Source organism: Grammomys surdaster, unplaced genomic scaffold (assembly GCF_004785775.1).
Source record: "Grammomys surdaster isolate TR1022 unplaced genomic scaffold, NIH_TR_1.0 125341, whole genome shotgun sequence".
NCBI lineage: Eukaryota > Metazoa > Chordata > Mammalia > Rodentia > Muridae > Grammomys > Grammomys surdaster.
Window position 1 is genome coordinate 359,093 of NW_021620215.1, and position 15,968 is coordinate 375,060.

A 15,968-nucleotide genomic window follows, 5' to 3' on the forward strand; every position below is an offset into this window, starting at 1 on the left:
TAGATAGATAGATGATAGATAGATGATAGATAGATAGATAGATAGATAGATAGACAGATAGAGATACACAATAGATGATATATATGTGTATGCATGCATATAAGGCTAATAATAAGACATCATGAATTTAAGAGAGATTTGGGGGGGATAGGGGAGGATTTGGAGAGGGAGGGATAAAAATGATGTAAATACGGCATTCAATATGACATTCTAAAATAAAAACAATAACAAAATTATTCTCCTTTCTGTTCATCTGTTTTCTTATCAATGTGTGGGAGAGAGATTATGCCTAAAAATTTTTTCAATTATGTGTGTGTGTGTGTGTGTGTGTGTGTGCATAAAACCATGGGTAAGTCAAATTCTCTTTAACAAAGACTCCTATTGGAGTGCATATGCTAGAAGCCTTACATTTAAATTCCATGCTCTAGTGCTGAAGATCGCAGAGCAGAGATGTGAAAGGCCATATTCACAGAACAGACCTACAACATCTGCTAGGGTTAAAAGGTTCATAACTGGAGACAAGGGAGAGAATGTAATCCCAGGAGGTGCCTCAGGGCTCACAACAGTAGGTCAGGACCACAGCTGTGACTTGATAAACACATCATCACCCTGTGCTTCATACTTCAGAGCCTGCCAGTTCAAAACACTGGGGCTGAGTGTCCCACCCAAATAGACTGTGTTGATCTGTTCTGGAGACAGCACAAAGTCCCACATGTTCACTTCTCCGATGTCTCCCACAAAAGACTGCTGTGCATCAAAGCCACCACCATACGAATCCTGCTCCTGCCCCAAGATAATGCTTGCATCTGTCTCCACAGTGTAGCCCTTGTGCAGACTTTTTCGCGCCTTGGGTTTCCCATCAACCCAGAACTCTACAATCCCTGTAGCAGACTCCCAGCTGGTACAGATGTGTGTTGGAACCTCAGGAACTTCTAAAACATTGAATAGTATTTCAGGCCCACCGACTCCAACAGAATACCCTTCATCTTTATTCCAAAATATGAGAATGTCATTAGAGCTCTTCTGGGTAGCATAAGAAAATATACTGAAGCCTCGGCTTATGCTCAGAGCAGTGAAGATACGGAGACACACAGTAAAGGCATTCAGTGGCTTCTTTGACTCTGCTTCCAGAGACACATAGGAAGTAGCTGACTCTTCGGGAAATACAAAGACCTTTGTAGACATGTCTGTGAGACAGAAAACCAAGAAAGTGAGTAGTTTCTCAGATAATGAAGACTTATCCCTCCCTTACAAGTAGAGTTTGGGATCAGGAGACATCCGACCCTCTCTTTGGTTACATAAATACACAGCTATACCTGCTCCTGCTCCTGCTCCTTGACTCCTTACATAAAATGTTAAGCTCCCACCATTTTCCCCTAGGGAAAGAATCTTTATAATAGCTCCTACCTTCGTGGCCAAAAGCCTGAGAGCTGATCATGATCAGAAAGCACCATAGTAGCTTCGCCATGGCTGTCGATGCTGCTGGGATCTGGACTAAGAGGACAGAGTTTTGTCTGAAAGATCAAGGACAATAAGTACTGGATCCTTTGCCTCAGGCCCAGCCCATCCTTAGATTTATAACTATAGCAGACGGAGAGGCTGAACCACTTTGTAAATGATTTCCTAATACCGCCTCTTGGGGTAAACATCAGACCACTGGGAGGAAGGGAAGCAAAAAAATCATTCTAGAACAGAGAAATCAATGTGGGTTATTTATTACTAACTCCTGTGACCCCAGAATCACCAGTTTCTGTGTGACAGGAAAAAATGAGAAAGCTTCCCAAGGCTCCACTTTGCCTATCTATACTGAGAAAATAATGGGAAATTTTAGCTTAATAGATGAGTGTTCGTGTGTGTGCATACGACGGTTGCATTTCCAGCATCTGCTAGCCTCCTCTGGAAGCTGCTCTTCTCCATATTGGGAAATGAAAAAAACAAGCATTCCATTCCCAGCACCCTGGCCAACTGTATAGACGTATCAGAGACCTCTGACTGAATGGAACACCTATCCTATCCCAAGTGTACCACTGGATTTAATCTCATGAAACAGACTGGGGTTTTGTTTGTTTATTTGTTTGTTGTTTTGGTTTTGTGGTTTTTTGGGTTGTTGTTTATTTAATGTGGAAGCTTCAGGGAGGAGTCAGGATGGTCAGTGTTTGCTTCTTTTGTTCAGAGTCTAAGTGGTCCCTCCACACTGCCTAGCAACAATTAAGCAGTTCTCTGCTTACCGCAGTCTTCTAGTAGAATACCGTGCTCCTTCACCTTACTTCTGAACACAATCTCATTCATTCTTTCATTCCATTCATGAGTCGCCCTTTAATTGAGAAATTAGAGGAAAAAAATACTGTATCCTCTGAAGCAGAGAACCATTCATTCAGTAATTCCACTTTTAGTGAGATGTATTCCCATCCTATCAAAGATGAGATTTCTCAGCCTCAGCTACAGGTTAGAATGCGATTTGGACAGAAAAGAGACATTCTCTAGGTCACACCCTTTACAGTGAAGATGTGTGGCTTTCCTTTTGCTTCTTCCTTGCCCTCTGGCTCGGGCTGATGGGAGAGAGAGCAATCACCTTTCCATAACAAGCTGCGAGTAGAGGCTGACACAGCAGCTGACTCAGTAGGTTGAACCAGTCAACGTTATCATAAGGCCATTATTTCAACCCTTGAATATCATTTATGCAAATATTTGCTTAAAAATATGCAGTCTTATATTTTGTTAAATCATTATGAATTTGGTCATTCTCATATTGAAGCTTGGTTGCTACTCCTCTGTATCTTTCCACTGTAAAATCTACCAGCTTTTCTAGCTCCTCATAAGAAATAAACAGTTGGTGAAACATGTACCTTTATAGCAGGCTCAGATGGCCCAGCACCTAATGAATTTTGCCCCCCTGTGTTTCTTTCTGCTTTACATATCATTAATTTACCTTCATTCTATCATTTCCCCAAAGACCAGAACTATAATAAACATGGCATTTTAGAGAAGGAAGAGAAAGACTGAAGGAAAAAGAAGGAAGGTAGAAAGGCTACTTGCGACCAGGACCTCCATTGTTACATATCTTCCTCCTTAACCCAAGGATTTCTAGTTCTGACCTATTATCACTTAAGAAGAAAACAGCATAACCCCCCCCCCACTCTCTCCTCAATTAAATGTAAGAACCGATTTTCTGGGGTGTTATTTTAGTCTTATACAACGTCTGCCATTCAGCACAGTTTCTACATCTTGCATGAAGTCTTGCACACTGTCTTAAAAGGAACACATTCAAAGGCCTTAAGAAGTGAGTTCTGGTCCCACCACTCCAATTTTGACTCCAATTATGAGAGACAAGCACATGGAGTCTCTGAATTCATTCGTTACCGGCGCGCTTACTGGACTCTGATCTTCAAAAGTAGGCTATTCATAAATCTATTTGTTTTAATTTATACATTTCAGTTGTTTTATGATATTTATATCTCAAAGAGCTTGGGAAAATAGAAATACCTTTATAGCATTCCCTGGACCTAAGACCTTGGTTTCATATTGGTCATCTCTTGCCCTGAAACATTCTGGCATCTTTACATAGGAAACCTGCCAGCCTTTTACATAGAAACAGCATTTAAACTGAGCCACAAAAACTAATGTAAGAGATTCAAGAATGTCTTATCTTCCTTTCCTGTTGCTATGATAAAAAATAGCTACTTAGATGAGAAAGGATTAATTTTAGTTCACAGTTCCAAGTTATAGTCTATCGTAACAGAGAAGTAAGCCAGGCAGGAGCTTGAGGGAATTGGTCATATCACAACCATAATCAAAAACAGAACAATGGATGAATACATGCTTGTTCCCAGCTCACCTTCTCCACTCTCATGCAGTTCAGTATCCCCTGACTAGGGAATTGTACCACTCTCAGTGGACAGTCTTTTCACTTCAGTTAAGGTCATGAAACTCCCAGGGATCAACATGATTTAGATAATCCTTTACCGAGATGCTCTTCCCAGGAGATTCTAGATTGTATTAAGTTGAAAAGTAAAATTAACCATCATAGAGACTAAGAGAATAATATGATTTAGCTACCAACCTCCAAACTTTATTTTCTACTACCATACACAAATTTCAAAATCGTGTTTAATCCCCTCTAACCACAGTAGTCTTATTTTTTAGTAAATCAATGTATTTATAGTCCAAAATTTTATTGTTTTACCAGTCAAAATTCTATAGATTGTAACAGATCATTGTTTTATTCACCTCGTTAGCCTAATTAAGTCATGAATAAAACATCTACTTCATATTTCCCACTTCCTAGTAACCCTCAGAATTATCAGTTTTACCAGAAAAAATATTGCATTTATATTCATAATGAATCACTATACTATTTCTACTCCTTTTATAAAGTTCTTAATAAAATAATCTATAAAAATATTGCTTCTAAGGCCATTTTACTTTAAGCAATTGAGAGGCTTTGAAGGTTTATAAATAAGGTTATAAACAAGGAAATGATATACTTGGATAAGTGTTTCTAAATTTTAATGGAAGAAAATGTGAGGGTTGTGTTAAAGTAAGTGAGATTATAAATTCATAGACTTAATGGACTTTACATCAATTTCACCACGACAAATGTTAGGAACTGCTGCTAAAGATCACAGACTATGCCATTAGCCAGACAAGTTAAGGTAAATGTGACAAGTGTCAGAAATAGGCAGTAGCGAACTCAGGAGAGGCAGATTTGAAAGACGTGCCGGAACCACTGACAAGAATAGAAACCTGACCAAATGTGAAGTCATCAAAGAGCAATGTATAAAAACATCTAACCATCACTTGCATATCAAGCGTGATGTGAGTGAGGCCAAAACAGATTTTTGAGCAACACCTAGATCAGTGACTTTCACTAATTGGTGATTAGTCTCTAGTGCAAGCTGGGCCAACGTGCAATAGATAGATAGATAGATAGATAGATAGATAGATAGATAGATAAGTGCTTGTTGACTTCTACAAATATGACCAAGTATGCCTGTTACAAAAAATGAGAAAAAAAATCACACCTTTTTACTTATTGGTAACACTACTATCCTCCTGAAAGACAACTGATACCAAGCCTGACCCAGAGTTGGCACATTGTCAGTAGATTATAGAGCATGGATGAAGACATAACTGAAGAAAGAAGCCACAGAAGAATTGTAGAAGACAAATTTAAGCAGGAATGGACTGAGCACAGATGCCAATATCCTCTTCCCACTTCAATTCCTACAAATGACAGAAAATATGTTTCTAAAAAGTAGATCAATATGGTGCCAGGGAAATGGTAGAAAGGAAAATGGATTCTCTAAAATCCAGAAAGCAGGAAGCATACATCAGTGAAATAGATCATAACCCAAAACACACGCAGGGAAGAGCTGCTGAGAAAATGTGATGGTGCACCCTAAAGGATAGGATAACGGAAATGGGTGCCAAAGCATGAGGCAGCAGTATCGATTAGGGGTCTTAGAGACAGCACCTCACTCCCTTATGTAAGCACTAAGCAGCAGAGTTCTTGTTCACAGCCTGAGGCAGAAAAATTCCTTTAGCCTAAGTAGGATATTGCCCCAAGAGTTTGTAGATACCTAGAAGGTTTCCAACCCTGATGATAAGTTGATATGCCCTGTCAGTATTTCCTGCTCATTTCTCATAGTTGCTAGAGATAGGCTAAAGAAAGTAAGGGCATCCACTGGCAAACTGAAAGGCTCAATGCAATGAACCTCACTTAACAAATACAGAGAAGCATGTCTTAGGAATTTAAGAGCAAATGGGCAAAGCTGATAATGGTGATAGATGTCTGTAATCCCAGCACTTAGGAAAGAGAGGCAGGAGTATCAAGAGTTTGAAGTCATCCTCTGCAATATTCCAAGTTCTGGGCTAACCTGAACTGCATGAGACTTGTCTCCAAAAACAAAAGTAAAGAAGTGTTTAATTAAGATAATTTGGTTATATGCAGCATGAACAAGCAAATAACAACAACTTTTTTCAAATTTAAATTTTTTATTATATAGGGTGTGTGTGTGTGTGTGTGTGTGTGTGTGTGTGTCAAAGCACCATCTGCATGCCTGGTAACTGTGAAAGTCAAAAGAGAGCATCTCTGAAACGGAAGTTACAGACCATTGTAAACCACCCTATAGATGCTGGGATCTGAACATGTGTCCTCTGGAAAAGCAGCAAGTCCTCTTAACTGCCAAACCAAATCTTCAGCCCCCCAAAAAATCCTATTATTTTGAAGAAAGAAGTGTTTAGATTAGGAGTAAGAAAATAATCAAGGAAGAAATAGAAAATCTTATGGATGAGAGTAGTAGACAAATCAAAAGAACCTAAGAAAGATGTGTAGACAAGATCCATGTCTAATCCATGACAAGAAGCTTGCTAATCAGGAGAAGAAATAAAACCATCAGAAAGTGTGTGTGTATGTGTGTGTGTGTGTGTCCTAAAAATAAAAAGAATCAGTAAGAGTGCAACAAGGAATAACAAACATTGTGAGTGATAGTTTTGAGAATAGCCTGGTTTGGTCATTCTACAATTGCCAGTATCTAAAAATATCTTTGTGCCCCAAAACATATCCAACAATTCTTTGTCAATTAAAAATAAGATTAAAATATGATTCATCAATGGATGTCAGAAAATTGTCAAAAAAATCAAAATAAGAAAAAGATAAGGCGACCTCATTCATTTCCATCGGTCCTTGGGTTTATAGCTCTGGCCATCGTCACCGCTGTCCCTCCGCTGGTGACGCCCCCACAAAGGCTTCACCGTCGCCGAGGCCTTCTCTCAGTGACTCATCGCAACTGGATTCTCTTTCACTGGGTTCCTCCCGCACACCGCAACCATTGACGCCATGTTGAGCTATTCTAGTGACCGAGACCTAGGCCGGGATCGAGGGTTTGGTGCACCTCGATTTGGAGGGAGTAGAACAGGACCCCTCTCTGGAAAGAAGTTTGGAAATCCTGGGGAGAAACTAGTTAAAAGAAGTGGAATCTTGATGAGCTGCCCAAATTTGAGAAGAACTTTTATCAGGAACACCCTGATTTGGCAAGGCGCACCGCACAAGACGTAGATACATACAGAAGAAGCAAGGAAATTACAGTTAGAGGTCACAACTGTCCAAAACCTGTTCTGAATTTTTATGAAGCAAACTTTCCTGCGAATGTCATGGATGTGACTGCAAGGCAGAACTTCACTGAACCCACTGCTATTCAAGCTCAGGGCTGGCCAGTTTCTCTCAGTGGATTGGATATGGTTGCAGTGGCTCAGACTGGATCTGGAAAAACATTATCTTATTTGCTGCCTGCCATGGTACACATAAACCACCAGCCATTCCTAGAGAGAGGTGATGGGCCTATTTGCTTGGTGCCGGCACCAACTCGAGAACTGGCACAGCAGGTGCAGCAAGTCGCTGCTGAGTATTGTAGAGCTTGTCGCTTGAAGTCTACTTGCATCTATGGTGGTGCCCCCAAAGGACCACAGATTCGTGATTTGGAAAGAGGTGTGGAGATCTGTATTGCAACACCTGGAAGGCTGATTGACTTTTTAGAGTGTGGGAAAACCAATCCGAGAAGAACAACTTACCTTGTCCTTGATGAAGCAGATAGGATGCTTGATATGGGATTCGAACCCCAAATAAGAAAAACTGTGGATCAAATAAGACCTGATAGGCAAACACTAATTCGGAGTGCAACTTGGCCAAAAGAAGTAAGACAGCTTGCTGAAGCTTCCCTGAAAGACTGTATTCATATCAATATTGGTGCACTGGAACTGAGTGCAAACCATAACATTCTTCAGGTTGTGGATGTATGTCATGACGTTGAAAAGGATGAAAAACTTATTTGGCTGATGGAAGAGATCATGAGTGAGAAGGAGAATAAAACCATTGTTTTTGTTGAAACCAAAAGAAGATGTGATGAACTTACCAGAAAAATGAGGAGAGATGGGTGGCCTGCCATGGGCATCCATGGTGACAAGAGTCAGCAGGACCGTGACTGGGTTCTAACTGAATTCAAACATGGAAAAGCTCCTATTCTGATTGCTACCGATGTGGCCTCCAGAGGGCTAGATGTGGAAGATGTGAAATTTGTCATCAATTATGACTACCCTAACTCCTCAGAGGATTATATTCATCGAATTGGAAGAACTGCTCGCAGTACCAAAACAGGCACAGTATACACTTTCTTTACACCTAATAACATAAAGCAAGTGAGCGACCTTATCTCTGTGCTTCGGGAAGCTAATCAAGCAATTAATCCCAAGTTGCTTCTTCAGTTGGTCGAAGACAGAGGTTCAGGTCGTTCTAGGGGTAGAGGAGGCATGAAGGATGATCTTCGTGACAGATACTCTGCAGGCAAAAGGGATGGATTTAATACCTTTAGAGACAGGGAAAACTATGACAGAGGCTACTCTGGTCTGCTTAAGAGAGATTTGGGGGCTAAAACTCAGAATGGAGTTTACAGTGCTGCAAATTACTCCAATGGGAGCTTTGGAAGTAATTTTGTATCTGCTGGTGTACAGACCAGTTTTAGGACTGGTAATCCAACAGGGACGTACCAGAACGGTTATGATAGCACTCAGCAATATGGAAGTAATGTTACAAATATCCACAATGGTATGAACCAACAGGCATATGCATATCCTGCTACCGCAGCTGCTGCGCCTATGATTGGCTATCCGATGCCAACAGGGTATTCTCAATAAGACGTTAGAAGTATATGTAAATGTCTGTTTTTCATAATTGCTCTTCATATTGTGTGTTATCAGACAAGATAGTTATTTAAGAAACATGGGAAATGCAGAAATGACTACAGTGCAGCAGTAATTATGGTGCACTTTTTTCGCTATTTAAGTTGGATATTTCTCTACATTCCTGAAACAATTTTTAGGTTTTTTTTGTACTAGAAAATGCAGGCAGTGTTTTCACAGAAGTAACTGTACAGTGATTTCAAATACAATAAATGAAGGCAATGCATGGCCTTCCAATAAAAGATATTTGAAGACTGAATTAAGTGGAAATTGTACTTTATTTTACATATATAATGTCATGTAAAACTTGGCTTAGGTAGTATGTTTTTGGGGGGATTTTTGTTTTGGTGTTTATTTTTACACAACTAAAGTTGACTACTTCCCATTCCTTGATTTAGGAGAGGAATTCAGAAGGCCCTTAGGATGATCTGTGTGTTTGGGAAGAATTTAGAGACAATGGATTTTATAATTCTAGATTAATTGCATAAAAGCTTCGTCAGTTTTCAGCATCAGGGAAGTAAAAGTTATTTAATAGCCTATTTTCCTTAGGAGTGAGCTACAGGACAGGAACTGTATATAAATAACATGGCGACTTGCAAAACGGTTTTAAGTGATGTAAGACATATTTTGCTTTATCAAAATTTTATTCCATCTCTTGGCTTTATTGTCAACTGCCAAAATGCACAAAGCTGAAAGACTGTTAGCCCAAGAGCTGTGCACTGTGTCCTTAATACAGGTCACTTTGTAGGTTCCTATTCCTTCCCACAGACTTGCCAGAGAGCTTACAGCACACCTGGAAGTCAGGGATGATGTCTCCACATTATTTCAGGGGATTTTAGGGGTCTTGAAAGTGTAGGCTAGTCACAAGGAAGAAAACCTCAAAATTAACCGCCAGGCAACACAACTAAAAGCATAGTAAAGAGTTTTTCAGGTTAGGTTCAACGTGAACTTACAGCTAGAAAGATGGGGAAAGCTTTAGATTAATTAAAGTGGGATCACCAACAAACAGCTTTATTTCAGAATGGCTAGAAGTAGGTCTAATTGTCTTCCCAGAAAATGGTGAGATTCTGCCCAGGACAAAAGTCTTAAAGGAAGTTCATTTAATTTTTGGTTTTTAAAATGGGCTTTATTGTTAATGCCTTATTTATAAAATGTTAAATTAGAATGTGCTGGGGATGGGAGCTGGGCGTGTTTTTCCAGGGCTGATAACATTGAAAACTGGTTCATCCTCTAGTACTCTTGAATGGTTTTCAATGGCATAACTAGTCAAATTCATGATTTTTAAGTATAGGTGTAGATTGGAGCATTTATTACATATTTTACTGTTCAATGTCTTAATGTGGACCTTTTATTTTGTAAATAATAGTGGAAATGATTGTGGGGCTTGGAAAAAATTACCTTTGAAGTTTTAAAAGACAGTCCACTTTTTAGCATGTGTGTTGTGTCCAGCCTGTGGTTGTCTTAACTAATAAATGTGATTTTTCTCCCCCCCCCCCCGCCAAAAAAAAAGAAAAGAAAAAGATAAGGCTATGTGACTTATTTTAAGAATATCATAATAAGTTAATTCAGAATACAAATAAAAAGAAGACCAGAAAATGAGAGATCTATTGCACTTGTGAGTCTTATCCAGGCACAAAAATACTAAAATAAATGTGATATAACCAAGCTGCACAGGAAAAAAATCAAAACATCACAGCTAAGTAGGATGGGCAACAAACAAAAGCAAAGGCCCTGCAGAACTTGTACACGTGGGTTGGACAGTTTTACTGGGGACAGTCACAGGAGAAACAGTATCAGGGATCTAGGACTGAATATCAAGCTTTGGGAGAGAAATCCCTACTCTACAGCTATGAACTGCAAGTTGGAGACATCATCCCCCACCCCCCAATTATGGCAGGAGTCCATGACACAACAGCAATATGACATAACAGTTCAGCATTCATGGCAGCCATTCCCTGGTAGAGTGGAAGCTTCAAGCTTTGAAGTTAGAGTTAAACAGCTCAGCAAGCTTGGGCAGGACGAGGCATATAAGCATTCACAGCAGAAGTGAGGCTGACCATCCAGCGCCATGCAACCGAACAAGGACTGACTGCCTGAATAATTCCCATGACTTTCTGCAGTAGGTCAGAATATTTTCTCAGTAGCCAGCTACAGGGAGTAGGTAAAATGATTAGCATTTACCTGTCAAAGGTTTTCCTTGAGAAACCTATCTATGTAATTTATGCCATCTTGATCGACTTAAATAGCAACATCAAAACATCATTCAAAAGGATTGTCTGTTTAAAATGTCTTAGAGTTTAAAATTTCACCCTTTTCCATTCTTATTAAATTAAAAATAAAAATTTCAATTAAAACTCCACAAAAAAAATTAATTCTCAAAATTGAGGGCTCAGAAGTTAGTTCTATAAGAACAAGCAATTGTCAAGTAAGAATAAGGACCTGAGTTTGAATCCTTATCACCATAAAAACACAGGATATGACCATGCATAAATGTGACCTCATCACTAAGGACAAACATAGATGAAGCCTTGAAGCTCTCTGGTCAGTACCTAATAAAATAATAGCCAGCCTCAGGTCCAGTTAGAGACCCTGAGTCAAGGGACTAAGGCAGAGACAGAGAAAGAACACCCAGCATCCTTCTCTGGTCTTGGAGTGTACACAGTGCTTGTACACACCACACGCACACACACACACACACACGCATACACACACACACACACGCATACACACACCACTCCATTCCACACCACACCACACCACACATACATAATAAAATTAGAACCACTCCTTTATAGTAATGAGATGTTTACTATATAAATTGTGCAATTCAATATAGTAAGACAAGAAATAAAAGATCGAATGATTAGAAATGAAGGGAAATGTTTGTGTTGCAGCTCAGCTGGCATGGGACCTGCTCCCCCACCCACATCCACCCTGAGTGCCACCTTCCTTCTGGTCCATTTCCCTACCTGGGCCAGATCAGCGTTTGATATCAGCCCACATGCTACAGCCTGCTTGCCTCCCAGGCAAAGAAAGACAAAGGTGAGAATCTCGCCAAAATACTCATGCCAGTTGGGATACCCACTCAGCCCAGCTGACAATGGACCTACCCCCACACACACCTCCAGCTACACTTCTTTCTGGCCCACTTCTGCAGAAGCACAAGAGGTCTGCAGTAACCAGGGACACAGGAGGCCTGCTATAACCAGAAACACAGGGGACTCACTGTAATCAGAGACAACACTTCCCGCCTCCAAGGAGACCAGTTCTAACTCAGGTCACAGAGATCTACCTGCCTCCAAGCAGGCTAGTCCCAATAAGAGACAACCAGGAGGCCAGTTTAAACACTCCAGAGAGAACCAGATGGCCAGAGGCAAGTGAAAAATCATAAGGAACAGAACCCAGTGCAATATGGCACCATCAGAACCTAGTTCTCCCACCACAGCAAGCCTTGGATACTCTAACATGGCTGAAAAGCAAGAAAATGACCTAAAATCCTGTCATGAAGATGATAGAGGCATTTAAGGAGGATATAAAGAACTCCCTTAAAGAAATAGAGGAAAACAAAGGTAAACAGTAGAAGTCCAAAGAAGAAACAAATAAATCCCTTAAAGAAATACAGGATAATACAATGGGGCAGGTAGAAGAATTGAACAAAATGGTCCGAGACCTAAAACTGGAAGTATAAACAATAAAGAAAACACAAAGGGAGGCAACCATGGAGATGGACAACTTAGGAAAGCGATCAAGAGCTACAGATGCAAGCATCACCAACAGAATGCCAGAAATAGAAGAGAGAAACCCGGGCATAGAAGATACCATAGAAGATATTGACACATCAGTCAAAGAAAATACAAAGCATAAAAAGCTCCTAACCCAAAATATCCAGAAAATTCAAAACACAATGAAAAGATCAAACCTAAGAATAATAGGAATAGAAAAAGGATGAAGAATCCCAGCTCAAGGGCCAGAAAACATCAACAAAAGCACAGAAGAAAATTTCCCAAACATAAAGAGGTGTACAAGAAGCCTACAGAACACTAAATTGATTGGACCAGAAAAAGAAAATCATCTTGCCACATAATAATCAAAGCATTAAATGCACAGAACAAAGAAAGAATATTAAAAGCTGTAAGGGAAAAAGCCAAGTAGCATAAAAGGGCAGACCTATCAGAATTAAATCAGACTTCTCAACAGAGACTCTAAAAGCCAGAAGATCCTGGACAGATCTCACCCAGACCCTAAGAGAACACAAATGCCAGCCCAGAATACTATACTCAGGAAAATTCTCAATCATCATAGGTGAAGAAACCAAGATATTCCATGATAAAACTAAATTTAAACAATATATTTCTACTAATCCAACACTACAACAGATACTGGAATGAAATCTCCAAAACAAGGAGGGTAACTACACCCAAGAAAACATAAGAAACTAAACACAAAATAGAAACCCAAGGAAAACTACCTAATTCATTCTATGAAGCCACAAACTCTGATACCACACACAAAAAAAAAAAAAAAACAAAGAAAGAGAACTTCAGACCAATGTCCCTTGTAAATATCAATGCAAAAACATTCAATAAAATTCTTGCAAACTGAATCCAAGGACACATCAAAACCATCATTCACCATGATCAAGTAGGCATCATCCCATGAAGGCAGAGATGGTTCAATACATGAAAATCCATCATTGTAAACAAACTCAAGGGAAAAACCCACATGATTATCTCATTATCTCATGCTGAAAAGGCCTTCAACAAAATGGTGAATCTGCCTCCTCTCTTTCCTATCTGTCCCAAGCCCAGGAATTCTAAAAGTCTTGCTCTGCCTGCCCTGCCCAGCCATTGGCTACTGGCATCTTTATTTACCAACTGGAACCAACTGCGGGCAGGGTCCCTTGGTGTCTTAAGTGCAGACACTCCTCTAAGCAGTTTTGGAGACGAAAATTAACACTATAACACAAGCAGCATTGGGCCAAACCCACTTCATCAAAGTATCACTATTTGCAGATGATATGATAGCATACATAAGTGACCCCCCAAAATTTCACCAGAGAACTCCTACACAGTCAGTAGGACAAATCAGCACCTACAGATTGAGAAAAAATCTTCACTAACCCCACATCCAATAGAGAGCTAATATCCAAAATATATAAAGAACTCAAGAATTTAACCTCCAAAAAACCAAATAACCCAATTAAAAATGGGGTACAGAGCTAAACAGGGAATTCACAACAGAAGAATCTCAAATGGCAGAGAAGTCCTTAAAGAAATATTCAAACACCTTAGTCATCAGAAAAATGCAAATCAAAACAACACTGAGATTCCACCACATACCAATCAGAGATCAAAAACTCAAGTGACAGCACATGCTGGCAAAGATGTGGAAAAAGAACACTCCTCCATTGCTAGTGGGATTGTAAACTGGTACAACCACTCTGGAAATTAATTTGGAGGTTTCTCAGAAAATCAGAAACAGATCTACCTAAAGACCCATCTTGGGTATATACTCAAAAGACTTCCCACCATACCAAAAAGATACTTGCTCCACCATGTTCATAGCAGCCTTATTTGTAATTGCCAGATGCTGGAAACAACCGAGGTGTCTCTCAACCAAAGAATGGATACAGAAAATGTGGTTCATTTACACAATGAAATACTATTCAGCTATTAAAAACAAAGACATCATGAATTTTGCAGGCAAATAAGTGGAACTAGAAAATATAATTCTGAGTGAGGTAACTCAGACCCAAAGGGGCATTCATGGTATATGCTCACTGATAAGTGGATATTAGCCAAAAAGTACAGAATTCCTAGGATACAACCTATAGACAATAAGAAGTGTAACAAGCAGAAAGGCCCAAGTGAGAATGCTTCAGTCCCACTTAGAAGGGAGAAGGAAATAATCATGGGAAGCAGAGGGAGAGAGGGACCTGGATGGAAGAGGGGAAGGAGTGGGGAAAAGGGGAACAGGATCAGATATGGGGGTAGGGGAAGAAGCCTAGAGGGCCAATGAAATGAACAGAAGTTAAAAGCCTCAGGAGGTTGGGAGGTGGGGGGACTCTCTACAAAATACCAGACACCCTGAAGGTGAGAGACTCTCAGGACTCATGGCAGGGTGACCTTAGCCAAAATGCCCAACATTAGGGAGACGGAACTTGAAGAGCGCACCTCCAGTAGATAAACAGGGCCTCAAGTGGAGGGACAGGGTTACTATCCCACAGGCAAAATTTCTGACCCAGAATTGTTCCTGTTTAAAAGAACTGCAGAGACAAAAATCAACAAGAGACTGAAGGAAAGGAGGTCCAATGACTGGCCCAACTTGGGATCTATCTCATGAGAGGAGGGAGGACACCAAGGCCTGACACTATTGCTGATGTTATGACGTGTTGACAGACAGGAACCAGGCATGACTGTCCTCTGAGAGTTCCTACCAGCAACTGACTAAAACAGAGGCAGATACTTACATCCAACCCTTGGACTGAAGTCAGGGACCCCTAAGGTTGAATTAGGGAAAGGATTGAAGAATCTGAAAGGGAAAGCAACCCCATAGGAAGACCATCAGTCTCAACTAACCCAGACCCCAAAGAGCTTCCAGAGACTGAACCATGAACCAGGAGCGTACACCGGCTTGTCCAAGGCCCCTGGTATATATACAGCAGAGGTTTGCCTGGTCTGGCCACAGTAAGAGAAGATGTGGTTAATCTTCTAGAGACTTGAGGCCCCAGGGAAAGGGGAGGTCTGATGGGGTGGGAGCACCTTCTTGGAGGCAAGGGGGAGAAAAACTGGAATGAGGAACTACAGGAGAGGAGACCAGGGTGAGACAATGACTGGAATGTAAATAAATAAAATAACTTCAAAAATGTTTATGTTGTACATATAATTGCCTATATTTAAAATCCTAGACATGAACACATACCTTTATAATTTGTTGGAGTAATATTTGTGTTGTTATAAGATAACAACAAAACACATTTAAAACATTCTTTCCCCTAGAAATAACCATTTAAGATATATAACACATAATAAGATGCCAGCCATGATATTAATAAAACCTAAAGAGTAACCAGGAAGAAGGTCAAATACAAAATGGGTAACGTTTTTACTTAAAATGTAAAATGGTAAAGTATATAAAAATGAATAAATGGAGATGTAACCACACCCACTGAATGACCTAGGATCGTGATGGTGTTACTACTCCCCAAATTGATACGTATGTTGTATTAAAGATGC

The 15,968-nt window shown here is 40.1% G+C and overlaps 1 protein-coding gene and 1 pseudogene across 1 annotated transcript; one reads left to right on the top strand and one right to left on the bottom strand.

The window, feature by feature from the left end:
* Positions 1 to 310: 310 nt before the first annotated feature.
* Crp (C-reactive protein) lies at positions 311 to 1,540 on the bottom strand. Its single transcript, XM_028785722.1, has 2 exons — positions 1,408 to 1,540; positions 311 to 1,187 (listed from the first exon to the last, which is right to left on the bottom strand). The coding sequence occupies exons 1-2, from the start codon at positions 1,466 to 1,468 to the stop codon at positions 571 to 573; spliced, it is 678 nt and encodes a 225-aa protein (XP_028641555.1). The 5' UTR covers positions 1,469 to 1,540; the 3' UTR covers positions 311 to 570.
* A 5,260-nt stretch (positions 1,541 to 6,800) lies between these two features.
* LOC114637512 lies at positions 6,801 to 9,263 on the top strand (annotated as a pseudogene).
* The last annotated feature ends 6,705 nt before the right edge of the window (positions 9,264 to 15,968 follow it).